Source organism: Hemitrygon akajei, chromosome 19 (assembly GCF_048418815.1).
Source record: "Hemitrygon akajei chromosome 19, sHemAka1.3, whole genome shotgun sequence".
Lineage (NCBI taxonomy): Eukaryota > Metazoa > Chordata > Chondrichthyes > Myliobatiformes > Dasyatidae > Hemitrygon > Hemitrygon akajei.
The window spans coordinates 23,438,461-23,453,503 of record NC_133142.1 but is presented as its reverse complement, the minus strand read 5'-3'; the positions used below and the strand labels follow the sequence as shown (position 1 = coordinate 23,453,503).

At 39.1% G+C, this 15,043-nt stretch overlaps 1 protein-coding gene across 1 annotated transcript in view; it reads left to right on the top strand.

Moving 5' to 3' along the window:
* The window catches only part of dennd6a (DENN/MADD domain containing 6A), an 87,220-nt gene that overhangs the window by 11,788 nt on the left and 60,389 nt on the right, over positions 1-15,043 (top strand). Inside the window, exon 4 of the mRNA XM_073072247.1 lies at positions 13,000-13,103. Coding sequence (XP_072928348.1) covers positions 13,000-13,103 — 104 coding nt within the window. The remainder of the gene's footprint in view (positions 1-12,999; positions 13,104-15,043) is intronic.

Sequence of the window (15,043 nt, the reverse complement as noted above, 5' to 3'; positions counted from 1 at the left end):
ATGATGAGTGCTTATCAGTTACTGTCATTAAAATAGCAAATTATGGGGCAAGATGTGTAGAAAATAAGTAACTATAGATACAAGGCTAGAAATAAGTAACTTTGCACTTCCATATTTGTAATGATTGAGGCAGCAGTTGTGGATCAATGCACTATTAACTCTGTCATGGCCTTAGTAGACCTAATCCTCTTTTCTAACTTGTCCTTTCAATATATGTTAATGTAATTAATTACAACTCTAAGAGAATGTCACAATTTTTCCCATCACTCATTTGTTGCCCATTTTTTAACTTGCATAAATTAGGCTTGTAGCATTACGACAGGTTTTTAAACAATCTTATCATAAGGCATAGGCCATGCACCTGTCAAGTCTGCTCTGCTATTCGAACGTGGCTGATTTATTTTCTCTCTTGACCCCCATTCTCCTGCCTTCCCCCTTTAGCCTTTGACACACTTACTATCAAGAGTCCGTCAACCTCCACTGTGAATATACCCAATGACTTGGCCTTCGTGGGTAATGAATTCCACAGATTCAAGACCATCTGGCTAAAGAAAATCCTCCTCATCTCTGTTCTAAAATGATGTCCTATTTTGCGGCTGTGCCCCGATTTTAGATTTTCCCACTTTTCGAAACATCCTTTTCACGTCCACTCTACTTAGACCATTCAATACTTGGTTGGTTTCAATAAAACCCCCTCATCCTTCTTCAAGTACCAGCCCAGAGCCATCACTCATTCCTCAAATAACCCTTTCATTCTTGGGATTATTCTCATGAACCTCCTCTGAACCCTTTCCAATGTCAGCACATTTTTCCTTAGATAAGGAGCCCAAAACTGCTCACAATATTCCAAGTGCAGTCTGACCAATGCCTCACAAAGCCTCGGCTTCATATCCTTGTTCTTGTAAACTAATCCTCTCAAAATTAATGCTAACATTGCATTTACCTTCTTACAACTAACTTGGCCTGCAAATTAACCTTTAGGAAATTCTGCACAAGGACTCCCAAGTCCCTTTGAACCTCTGGTTTCTGAGTTTGCTCACCATATAGAAAATACTCTGCACCTTTATTCCGTCTACCGAAGTGCATGATCATACACTTCCCTGCATTGTATTGCATCTGTCACTTCTTTTCTCATTCTCCTCATATCTCCAAGTCTTTTGCAGACTTCCTCCATCTTCAATACTACCTGCCGCTCCACCATTTTTGTAACATCTGCAAACTTGGCCACAAAGCCATCAAATCCATTGTCCAGCTTGTTAACTTATGACGTGAAAGATCTCTGCAGAACACCAGTTGTCACCGGTGGCCAACCAAGAAAGCCCCCAGTTATTCCCACTCTTTTCCTTCAGCCAGTCAGCCAACCTTTTGACTTTGCAAGTATCTTTACCGAAACACTATGTGCTTTTATCTTGTTTAGCAGTCTCATGTGTAGCACCTTGTCAAAAATCTTATGAACATCCAAGTAAACAATTTCCACCGACTCTCCCTTGACTATCCTGCCTGTTATTTTCTCAAAACAAATCCGACAGATTTGTCAGGGAAGATTTCCCCTTAAGAAAACATGCTAATGTTGATCTGTTTTACAGTGTACCTCCAAGTACTCCAAAACCTCATCTTCAATAATGAATTCTAACACCTTGCCTGAAGTCAGGCTGACTAGTCTATAATTCCCTGTCTTGTGCCTCCCTTCTTTCTTAAAGAGTGGCGGGCTATTTGAGATGTGTTTCATATTTCAGTTCACAAATAGTAATGTTTTAATTACTTGAATTATTTATATATGAATAAAGGTTTCCCCCACTATTTGAAGGTAGAGTGTTCTTATTAAACAGTTTGTAAACCGAAGTGTCGTAAAGTGAAGAAGCAATTTCCATTTATTTATATGGGAAAAATTTGTGAACGTTTGCAAACCCAAAAAATAACCTACCAAATCATGCCAAATAACACACAAAACCTAAAATAACAGTAGCATATAGTAAAAGAAGGAATGATCTGATAAATACACAGCCTATATAAAGTAGAAATACTCTTCTGCAATCATTACAGCACTGTCCACCGTAGCGAAAATCTCACGCGAGCGCTCTCAGCAGAAGCACTCTCTCCAGTAACCTTTAAGCTATGAAGCTGCCAAATCATACCAAATAACACATAAAAATACACAGCCTATATAAAGTAGAAATAATGTATGTACAGTGTAGTTTCACTTACTGGAATCGGGAAGACAGCGACACTGATGATGATGTGTTAGGCTGAGTCGTCAGAGGTTGGGGTGGTGGGAGACTGGGGTGTCATCTCATCGTCGTCTGTATCCATCAGGGCAGGCAGGTCTCCTATGTCTGCCTGCCTTGATGTCGAAGGTCGAGGTTTGTCGTCCGCTGTGGCTGATGTGGAAGGCTTAAAAAACGACAGTATGCTTGACTGCTTAGCCTCAGGCATTTTTCTATCATACGCTTCTTTGTAAGCACTCAAACCATCCTGCAAGTATGCAACCTACGTACCCTTTCAAAATTAAAGTCATACTTTTCTGTAATCATTGCAGCATTGTCAATCGCAGCAAAAAATCTCATGCAATTGCTTCACGTTTAGTTCCTGGATGACTTCACTTTTGGGCTGTTCTCTACAGTGTTCGGTTTCAATTGTTATCCTTTCCTCTTGCAATTGCATCAGCTCTTCATCTGTCAGTTCTTGGTCATGGGAGGCCAAGACCTCTTCAACATCATCTTTGTCAACTTCCACAAGCCAGACTCACTATGTCCTTACTTCGTTCACCACGATCAAAACGCTTAATTATGTCTAGTTTCATGCTAAGTGTAACACCCCTATGAGCTCTTTTAGGCTTTTCCGATACCTTAGAACTCATCTTGCTAACGGCTGGACAAAATAAATCGACATAAAGCACAGATGCTCATAGGCACATGTTTAAGCAATGCTGGCTAGAATGCAGTTCCGGGAGAGGAGATTGGCTGCTCGGCATGCATGCTGCCTTTTTTCATAACAATGAAAACACCTTCTGTTAACAAAAACAGGTAACTAATATAGGTCTTTCGTAACAGCGAGGTGTTGTAAAGCGAACACTCGAAAAATGGGGGACACCTGTATTAGGTAACACGTACAACAAGCTGGAGGAACTCAGCAGGTCGGGCAGCATCCGTGGAAACGAGCAGTCAACGTTTTGGGGCTGAGATCCTTCGTCAGGACTTAAGAGGGAGGGGGCAGGGGCCCTATAAGGAAGGTGGGGGGGAGGGGGGGAAGGAGAAGGCTGGTAGGTGCCAGGTGAAAAACCAGTAAGAGGAAAGATCAAGGGGTGGGGGAGAGGATAGGCAGGAAAGGTGAAGAATGAAAGGGGAAAGCGCTATGGGTAGTAGAAGAAGGCGGAATCATGAGAGAGGTGAAAACCTGCTGAGTTCCTCCAGCTTGTTGTATGTGTTGCTTTGACCCCAGCATCTGCAGAATACTTTGCGTTTACCTGTATTTGGTATCTTGATTAAAATAATTGAGTAAAAATAAGAGAAGACTTGGGTAGTTGGCATAGGGTAAGGTAATACTCTTTGCATATTTTACTGGGAAATAGCAGAACACTCTTTTGTGCCATGATTCTCCATGGCAATTTCATAAGCTTAATCATGAAACAATAAATGGAATTTGGGTTTCGTCTTACAGAGCAGGAAAAGAAATTAATTGGTACACTTACATCTTTTATTTGATCTGAGATGTTACACTTTACTGAAAGAGGAGAAGAAATTGAATAAAGGCTGAAGTATATGGATTGAGCAATTGGTTGACTAATTAATCAGGGACTTTGCCACTTTCTGTATTGTATTGCGTCCATATATAGTAATACATACCAAATGCCTTGTGGAGCTACTTGTGGAGAATATGTTAACTATTGAAATCCCCTCGTGCACTTCAGCACCCTACATTAGTAGCCAATCGCTTTATGTTCCATTTTTCTGAAGCAACTTTGAATATCATTCAATACTAATCTCTTGCCAGGAAATTCATACCTAGTTTGTTAATGACTGAATGCAATATGTTGGAGCCACTATGAAGAGAACCCAACCAAGGATGAATTACCAGGCAATTATATTTTAATACAGTGTTTATATTAAATATTTGTATGTAATTAGGTAATGTGTAAGTATCCCTGCTTTTTCTTATGGAAACTTTTAATATTTATTCCAATCATACGTGATCAACATTATTTATTTTCCTCTGGTTTTATTGCATATCTTGAAAAGTTTTCACTGCCGATCATTATCTGGGGATTGGCAGAAAATTTTGGCAATGCAGAAAATATGAGCAATGTGCCAGGACAATCCAGGCATTCACAACAAAAGTGGATGTGAACTGCTTACAGATCCCCATGGAATCACTGACTTGAAAAAGAGGAGAAACTGGCACAGAAAATTATTTATTTAAACCAAGATGATTGTTGTTTGAAAATGACCCATAAGATCATACTTTGTTGCTAGCAAAAAACTGAATGAAAGCTTTAACACTTTCCAGGTAGAATAGCTAACAAAAAGCATTTTAATTTCAGAGTCAATACCATTCGTGTTAATGTAGTTTCAGTTCTCTATAATAATTAGACTTTAATTTACAGCAACTTCTGCTTACTGTTTTAATGTTAGATTAAGAGATAATTGTGAAAATGTCATAATGCAGATTTATTTTGCTGTGTGGCAGCAAAATTTGTATTTATCCTTTAGAATCAGAATTAGGTTTAAAATCATTGACATGTCATGAAATTTTTTTTGTGGTAGCAAAACTCTCAGTGACAATAAGAATAAAATAAGTTGTGCATAAAAGAATAGTGAGGTAGTGTTCATTGGTTTATGGACTGTTCAGAAGTCTGATGGTGGAGGGGAAGAAGCTGTTTCTAAAACTGAGTGTGCATCAAGTTTATTGTCATATGATGGTATATGTACATATACCGTCCTCCTTATCCGCGGATTCCACATGCGCAGATTCAACCAACCGCGGATCGGGAAAACCTGGAAGTTCTCTTTCCAGCACTTGTTGTTTGAGCATGTACAGACTATTTTTTCCTTGTCATTCTGCCCTAAACAATACAGTATAACAATGATTTACATAGCATTTACATTGTATTAGGTATTATAAGTAATCTAGAAATGACTTAAAAGTACAGGCATCCCCGGGTTATAAATGAGTTCCGTTCCTGAGTCCGTCTTTAAGTTGGATTTGAAGTCGGAACAGGTACATCCGGTATTACTTAGCGTCAGTTAGTCAAACGTTCTTCTTAGTATATAGTACATATTTTACCTTTCTATGCATATAAAACACTTAAGAAACATAAGTATTTCAATAATTAAACCACTGCAGAGACAATTAAATCAGGAATTCATAAATCAAGACAAAAATGGGAATTTGATTTGAATATTAAAATTGATGGAAAAAGCTGGTCAAGATTATGTTCTGATAGTATGATAAATACAATAAATGTTCAACTTAGATTAGTACAATATAATTTTTTACATCAATTATATATAACACCACAGAAAATAAATAGATTAAATTCAAATATGTCTGACCAATGTTTTCGATGTAATCAAGAAATTAGTACTTTTTTACATTCTACTTGGTCTTGTTTTAAAATTCAATCATTTTGGATAAATCTAAGACTTTTATTGGAACAAATAACTGGAGTACAACTCCCACATAGTCCAATATTATTTTTATTAGGAGACATTGAAGGGACAATACCGAAACTTAAATTGAGTAAGTATCAGAAAAAATTTATAAAAATTGCATTGGCAGTAGCCAAAAAAGTTATCGCAGTTACTTGGAAATCGGACTTATATTTAACTATGGATCGTTGGAATCATGAAATACATAGTTGTATTCCACTTGAAAAAATTACATATAATCTAAGAAATGAATATGATATATTTTTGAAAATTTGGCTCCCTTACCTACAAAAGATAGGATTAAATACATAGGTCCTTTGAAGATAAAATTATAAAGTAATTGGGAAAAGTAAAAATTAAAATTAAAATTATTTTGAACTCCATGGAGCATGTGGGGATCCTCCGATATCCAGGCAATCTTTCTCTTCTTTCTTTCTTTTTTTTTCTTTAGATAAGGGTTAAGGGGGGGAGGGGGGAGGGTCAATATTATTTTTTTTCACTTTTCACTATTTTATCATTATATTTATTCTTTGTAATTTTCTAAAAATTTAATAAATAAATAAATAAATAAATAAATAAATAAACCACTGCGTTGCTTAGTAATAATTGTAGCTTTCATTGGGGCAGGGCCTTTGTCATGTTCCATTAAAATTGTTCCGATCGTTGACCAACTGTAGCCTAACGCTTTTCTAATGACCAATGGCGTTTCACCTCTTTCCGATCGCTTTATTACTTCCACCTTATTTTCAATCGTAATCGTGATTATTTTTGTGAACAGAAGCACTGCGGATTCAGAGCTGCGCCAGGTCCTAATGTCCACCGCACTGAACGTGTTAAAGTCCAGGGTTCCACTGGGTCCTAAAGACCACCGCACTAATTCAGGTTAAATAAGGGACTTGAGCATCCGCATTTTTTGGTATCCGCGGGGGTTCTCAGAACCAATCCCCTGCGAATAAGGATGGCCGACTGTACAACCAAATGAAACAACGTTCCTCCAGACCATGGTATATCCACTGTCATATGATTCCTAAATGGACATTGAACCCATGAACACTACCTCACTTTTTTTAATATATTATTTCTGTTTTTGCACAATTTTTAATTTAACTATTTAATATACATATATTACTTATTTTTCTGTATATTATGAATTGCATTGTACTGCTGCCACTTAGTTAACAAATTTCATGATATATGTCAGTGATATTAAACCTGATTCTGATTGTGAGCGAAGAGGAGATGTTATTACCAATCTACATTGACTGAACATACAAGGAAGTCAAGGATCCAATGTAGAGGGAGGTACAAAGGCTCGGGTTTTGAAGCTGGTTGACAGGTACCAGTACTGAAGAGATGTTCATGTTAGTTGCTGTGCTGTACCAATAAATGTCCATGCGGTCCAAATAATTTGTGAGGTTGTTTGTTACCTGGCATCATTTAAGTTTGATATTGAGCAGTATATCAGTCTTTTTTAAACAACAATGGCCACATTGTTCATTATATCAGGAAACTTACCGAGAATATTTTTTGTTATTATTCCATTCTTTCTTACATATTCATTTATTGGGATGTGAGCATTGCCAGCAAGGCCACTTTTATTGTTAATTCCTTTTTTGCTCTTAAAAAGATAATGTGAAATACTGCCCTAAAGCACTGCAGTGCTACTGGTGTAAGCAATCCCACACTGCTACTGCACAGGTATTGGGTCCATTGTTGAAGGAATAGCAAAGGTTAGGATAGTATGTAACTAGGTTGTGAACTTGTGAGTATTGGTGTTCTCATGCACCCAATGTCCTTGTTTGTCTTAATTGAGTAAATTAAGGGTTTTGGAGGTGCTCTCTGAGTGAATATCACCATTGCATCTCATTGATGATACATGTTGCAACCATTGTATATAATGGTGGTGGAAAAATTGAAAATTTATAGTGTTTGATGAGATGCCATTGGAGCAACTTGTTTGTTGTGGATAGTAGAGTTGTTAGCGAGGCACTCATCCAGGCAAGTAGAGGGTTCTAATATGTGCCTTGTTGCTGAGCTGAAGGTCCTTGCAATATTGGAAAGTGAGCAGCCTGTAATACTGTTGCTGAGCCACTATAGTCTTGCAATAGCCATCTTGTGCTACGAGTTGCAAGCCATTTCATCTCCTTTGCTCATTCCCATACTGACCTTTCTGTCCCTGGCTGCCTCTGCTGCCAGGGTGAGACAAAACACAGACTAGAGAAACAACATCCGAGTAGACTGTATAACCATTTGAATTCTCCAATTTCAGATAACCTGTACCCCCTCTATTCCTTTCTCTTTCCTACTGATCCACTCAGGTCCTCTAATACACCCAGTTCTTTGCAAAGCCATTCACCCCCCCCCCCCCCCAGCCATTTTGTTACCTAGTTTCTTCCCCTTCTTTGCATGGTTCCATTTGCCTTGTACCCACAGACACTATCAAATTTGTCCCAATCCCTTCCCCTGCTCCCACTGTTCCCATTTTGCCACCACCCCTTTCTCATCTGATTTGACTCATTGCCTTCTTTTCTTATCTGATTCCACTCATCATCTCCCACCCCACCTGCCCATCAACTCTCTTGAACTGGATTCTCTAGTTGCTTGTGAGCTTCTGCCTCAAACCTCCGACTTACCTCTTTATTCTGGCAGTTTCTTCCTTACACTTTCAGTCGTAATGCAGAGTCTCAACCCAAAATGTTGACTGTCTTTTTGCCGTCATAGATGCTGCCTGACCTGCAGAGTTCCTCCAGCGACTTGTTTTTGTAATCCAGCATCTGCAGTCTCTTGTATCGCCACAGTATTTATGTGGCTGATCAATGCGGCTCTACTGGGGTTGAGTAGAGTGTGGTGTGCAGATTGGCCCTATTTGTGGGGCTGAATAGTTGAAGAACTGCAAATAGTTGGGTTCAAGAAATGGTTGGTCTCCGTTTCTGTGATCTAAAGTTCTATATATGCTGTATCTGGTGAATGTACAAGAACATCTTTCAATGTTATTTATTTTAACCACACATGGGGAAAAACTTGCCAAGATTCCCCTTTCTTGAATGCGAGATAAACAAGAAAGGGAAGATACAATATTTTTATTTAAATAGTTTTGTGATTTTTGCTTTGGGTCTGGGCAGGTTTATGACTCGCTATGTAAGAATTTGTGTATTTGTCTCAAACATTGCATTAAATCTGACTTGCAACAGCTTGTAGAGTGGAAGATGTTGAAATACTTGATCACAGGATATTAACTTGTAATAGTTGGCTTGGGATAAATAAATGTAAACTGCTTTGTAATGTCTGAATGGAATTGTTTTATTGAGTTAAATGAGCAACATTTCAGTCATGACTGAACATGATATTTGGTTAATACTGTGGGGAACTACACTTGAAATTAAAACATTTGTGAATTAAAGAATGATAAGAGCTCTGATATACTTGGAGTATTTACTAAATCATCAATGTTAGAACAGAAGAATATCAAAATTAGAAGCAGGGAGCCTTAGAGCAATGCAGAACTGATTCAGTTGTTTCTGCCCAACAAGTCCATGTTTCCCATGGTGCTCACCCAGCTAGTCCCAATTTCTTACATTAATCTCTATAAGACCTGTCCCAACATGTACCTATCCAAGTGGTTTTTTTTTTTGAAATTTTGGAGATAGAGTGCGAAACAGGCTCTTCCGTCCCAACGAGCTGCACCACCCAGCAACCCACCTATTTAACCCTAGCCTAATCACAGGACAATTTACAATGACCAGTTAACCTACTAACCACCATGTCTTTGGACTGTGGGATGTTATGCCTGCGCCCCAACTCTGAGGGGTCGAAGATTCCCAAAGTAGCCCCCTCCTTTTTGAGAATCGCAAGATCGCTATTAATTCAGGTCAGGAGACCCAGGAAATGAGAGAGAGACATTTGGAATGTCTTGGCCCCTCGGCGATACAAAGCTACGGGAAACGGCCATTGTCTCTTGGAGACGGAATTGTGTATTGAGTACTGTGCTTCGTGGAAGCCCTCAGGCAACGTGGGCTGGTTGGGGGATGGCATCATTCCACCCTGATTGACACCTGAGACCCCGTGAGTGGGGATAAAAGAGGGTCTGGGGAACGGCCCCTTGAGACGCACCAGAAGAAACGCTAGAAATCCTGTAACAGTGAAATAGCGAAAGCTGGTGGAAAGTCCATGTGCGTCTTTTTCCATTTGCCTCGGAATTGGTGGGCCTTGCCACGGAAGAACGGCTTTAGCTAACACAAAAGGAGAATTCAGCCCCAACGACTCTCGAAGGAGTGACATCATAAAAGGAATGGGCAAGTTTAAACTCCGTCTCTCTCTCCAACCAAAAGCTGCAGCTTGAATGAACTTGAGTGACTTTTATATTTCCATCGGACAATACATTATCCCCTAGACAACGATAGAGTTATTTCTTATTGATTATTATTATACCCGTGCTTTTAGATTTAGTATTGATGACGTATATTATCTGTATGGTTACATTGATATTATTTTTGTGTATTTTTATCAATAAATACTGTTAAAAATAGTACCATCAGACTTCAACGGACCTCTCTATCTTTGCTGGTAAGTGACCCAGTTACGGGGTATGTAACAGGGAGAAAACCAGAGCACCTGGAGGAAACCCATGCACTCATGTGAAGTATATACAAACTTCTTACAGAGGACACTAGAATGGAAATCTGAACTCCGACGTCCCAAACTGTAATAGCGTGATGCTAACCGCTACTCTACTGTGGTTCCTTCTTAAATGATACTATTGTACCCGCCTCAACCACTTCTAACAGCTTGTTCCAGATATCCACCACCCTTTGCATGGAAAAAGTTACCCCTCGGGTTCCTTTAAAATCCATCCTCTCTCACCCTGAACCAATTCCCCTGGTTTTGGACTCCCCTACTCTGGGAGAAAAGGCTGCTGCTGTCCACCTTATCCATGCCACTTGTCATTTTAAACATTTCTCTAAGGTCGCCCATCATTCTACATTCAATGGAATAAAGTTCTAGCTCAGCTAAGCTCTCCCTATAACTCAGACCCTTTCTAGGCAGCATCCTCGTGTCTTTTCCACTTTAACCATATCTTTCCTATAACAAGGAGGTGAAAACAGTACCCGGTACTCCAACTGCAACCTCACCAGCAACTTGTACAACTGCAACATAATGTTTCATCTCCTATACTGATGGAGGCTAGCATGCTACATGCCTTTTTCACCACCTTTCTTCATTTTAGACTTGCACAGTTTGCTGTCATCTGCACTCTGGTTGAACATCCTGGTCAGACAGTATTGCATTGATTCCATTATAGGTACTATTCTATAGAATTGTTGAGTATGCCCACAAGAAAATGAATCTCAGGTTTGTATGTGGTGACATATATGTACTTTGATAATAAAATTTACTTTGAACTTTGTTTCTGTTGTACTCCCTAGTGCTGTGCTATTAGTAGTACAAGTCCTGCACTGGTTTGACTTTCCAAAATATATCACCACGCATTTATCTGATTTGAAATCCATTTGCCACTCCTCAGCCTATTTCTTTAATGATCAAGATCCTCTTGTAATGGTAACATTCACTATCAACATCCAATCTAATGTTGTCCACAAACTTGGTGATCATTCACCTCCAGTTCATTTATATAAGTAACAAATAACAAGACTCCCAACACCAACCCCTGTGACACACCACTAATCACCAGCCTCCATTCCTAGAAACAACCTTCAACCACCTCTGAAACAATGTTGAATCCGCCTAATCAGCTGCCCTAAATTCCCTGAGACCTGACCTTTCAGGCCGGCCTGGAAGGCCTTGCTAAAATCCAAGTAGATAACATCCATTGCTTTACCCTTATCTTCCTTTTAGGTTGCTTCTTCAAAAACTCTAAAAGGTTCTTCAGGCATGACTTCCCATGCAACAAGGTCATGCCATTTCCTCCTAATCGGACCTTGTCTACCCAAATGCTGGCAGATCCTGTTTCTTAGCCTTCCGTCCGGTAACTTCCCTAGTACTAATGTTCAGCTGACTGGCCTGTAGTTCTCTGGCTTTTCTTTTCTACCCTTCTTGACCACCTTCCAGTCTTCAGGAACTTCACTGATGGCTAACAATGAAGCAAATATCTCCACAGGGACCCCTGCATTTTTTCCAGTAGCCTCCCACAAAGTCTGACAATGCACTTGGTTAGGTCTTGGGAATTTATCCATATTAATGCACTTATACATGCAAATACCCCCTCCCTTCCAATGTGAATGTCCTCTGACACCTCTCCAGTAGTTTTGCTCATCTCTTGAGTAACCACGACTTTCACCTCAGTAAACATCATGGAGAAATATTTGTTGAAAAATCCCACCCATCTCCAAAAGGACCTATTCTCTTCCTAACCACCCTTTTACATAGAACTTCAAGGGTTATAGTTAACCTTATCTGCCAGATCCATCTCATCTCCTCTCTCTGGCCTCATGACTTCCCTCTTGAGAGTATTCTTAATCTTTTTATAGTCAAAAATGATTTGCACAATCCGGGTTTCCAAATTAAATGTATGGTCATTTTTTTCTTAACTAGAGCCTCAATATCTCTCGCCAGCCAAAGTTCCCTGAACTTGCTGGAATTACCCTTCAGTTTTTGCAGGAACATGCTGCTCCTGGATACTCTTAAAAGCCTCCCACTTTGCCATTCATTCCTTTCCCTTCAAACAGATTCACTCAGTTGACCTCTGCCAGATCCTGTCTAATTCCCCTGAAATTAGATCTGCTTCAGTTTAGGACCCGAACCTGTGGATCTATCTTATCCTTTTCCATCACTTTCTTAAATAGTATCATTATCATTGGACCCATAGTGCTCCCTGACAGCCACTTCAATTACTTGCCCTGCCTCGTTCCCTAAGAGATCCTACATGCGTAAGCCAGATGTCCCTCAGTATACTCTATCATCCTAATGGAAACAGAGAAATTGGGCAAGTGTAGGCTAATTGTCTCTTCAAGCCAACTCAACCATTCAATATGATAATGGCTGATATTCAAATTCAGTTCCCTGGTCCTGTTTTCTTCCCATATTCATTGACGTCTATTAGAATTATATCTAATTCGCTGAATATATTTAATGATCAGAAATGCTTACTGTGGCAGAAAATTCAATAGATTCCACCGTGAACTTATTGGTTAAATTGGTGTACTTATTTACACATCAGGTTTCTCATCCCAATTAGATTCATAGTCACTCAGCAGAAAATTTGAATGCCACTAACACTATCTTTTAAGATAATATTTTTTGTTCAAATGCCTCCATTACAGAATGCTGTTTTTTTTGGAAATTGCTAGCATAGTAGAGGGAAAACATAATAAATCTGTTTTGCATTTGTTTTTTATAGGTTGCCTTGGAGATACGCAATTTTGTTTCAGAATTCGTCAGTCGGCTAACAAAAGGAACTCCTTTGACTGTCTGTATGACAGAGATGCTCCCGTTTACTTGAAGGTTAGAAATGTTTGCAGTTACCACACTGTATATATTTTGGTTGTGATTGTTCAATGTTTTTTAAACAAAAATTAAATATGAAATGAAGGGAAGCACATTGCAATAATAGGTAGCTGCCAAATCTTTTCGGAATCACTCTGGCTCAAATTGTGTTGCATGTTATGATGGAGGTAAAAACCATGCTAGAGCTTCAAGACTACAGATGCTTAAATCTTGAGCAACGCATTTGCTTGTTCTTTCTTTCCTCTCTTTTCTATAAGTGTATACCTCAGATAAATATTATGTGGAGATTTGTGGCATATATGACTATATGATATATATGTACAATATCTGAAATACATCTTATGGAAATGTTTGATGATGATGAACTTCAATAAAATATAAATTACAAAAAAAAGCTAATGGAGCTTAGCAGATCAGACATTATCTGTGGAGGGAAATGGACAGTTGATATTTTGAGTTGATATCAAATGAAGGAAACATTGACTGTCCATTAACCTCCAAAGAAGCTGCCTGACCTGCCAAGTTTTTTCTGCATTTTGTGATGTAATAACCATGTTGTTCTGTGGAGAATACAATGTGGGTTCACTTGAGTTCCACTCACAATGCATTCCTTTTGGGGAAATATCTGTTGTACACTGAATGCTTCCGAATTTGGGGAGAATTTGGTAATACGAAATCCTTATACAATCTCAAATTTTTCATAATTGCTACACTCTACTTCCCGCATCTCCAGAATCACTTGTGTTTATACGCTGCCTACTATTTTGATCCCTCTAGGCTGGATTTTTTTTTCTGATTCTCCCTTGTAACAGCTTCCTGAGCTGTACCTCTTAAAACCTAACTCATTCCAAACTGAGCATTCATGCCAATTCTGCCTTCCTACTTCATCCTCTAAAAATCAGCTTCCACCTACTGTTTTTAGAAGTTTTTCCAAGTTTTTTAGGACAAGCGGGCATGACTTCAGGATTGAAGGACGTCCAATTAGAACAGAGATGCGGAGAAATTACTCTAGTCAGAGGGTGGAAAATCTATGGAATTTGCTGCCACAAGCGGCTATGGGAGCCAAGTCATTGAGTGCATTTAAAGCTGAGATAGCTAGGTTCTTGATTAGCCAGGACATTGAAGGGTATGGGGAGAAGGCAGGGGAGTGGGGATGCCTGGAAGAATTGGATAGGCCCACGATTGAATGGCAGAGTACTGGATGGGCTGAATGGCCTAGTTCCGCTGCTGTATCTCACGGTCTTATGGCTTGTCCATCTTACTGCTACAGTGTGCAACTGAATACCTCCTTTTGTTCTTCTGTCTGTGGATATCTTTTGCATCATCTTGCTTTTTCCATTCAGAGAAAGCCCTTCGGGTATTTTGATCTAATTCAGGTACTTCTGTGTTGTAACTGTCCTTCCTAACTTGAAAAGCCTCTCATGTTGTCATTGTTTTGTTAACCTTCATATACTTTCACAGCATAGTATCCATTCCTCTCTCCAAGTTCATTTGTGGTAATTCTCACACCGTTGCATTAATGGTGGCTTCACGGCCTGTGAAATTTGCAAGCTCTAATTTGCCGATGTTGGCACATTGAGTATGATTCTAGTCGTGATTTTTGTGCCAAATCAATCTTTGCTGAAACTTAAAATTGAAATCTAAAGTTACTGTTGAGATGATCATATCATAAAGTTTGGAATTGCTATAGAAGGAGGTGATTCAAAGGTAGAAATATCCAACTGGAGGAAATTTAGTGTCAGTGAAATGAGAACACACTCGACCAGGCAAATTGGAAAAACGGTTCAACGGGGAAACTTGTAATTGAACAATAAGAAACTTTAAGTGAAGGTATTTCTCTTACAGTGGAAGTGTGTTCTCACAGGAAGAAGGGAAACTCATGCCAGATCTCCATCTGTGATCAAAAGTAAGATGGAGCAACATAAAAGCCCTTGACA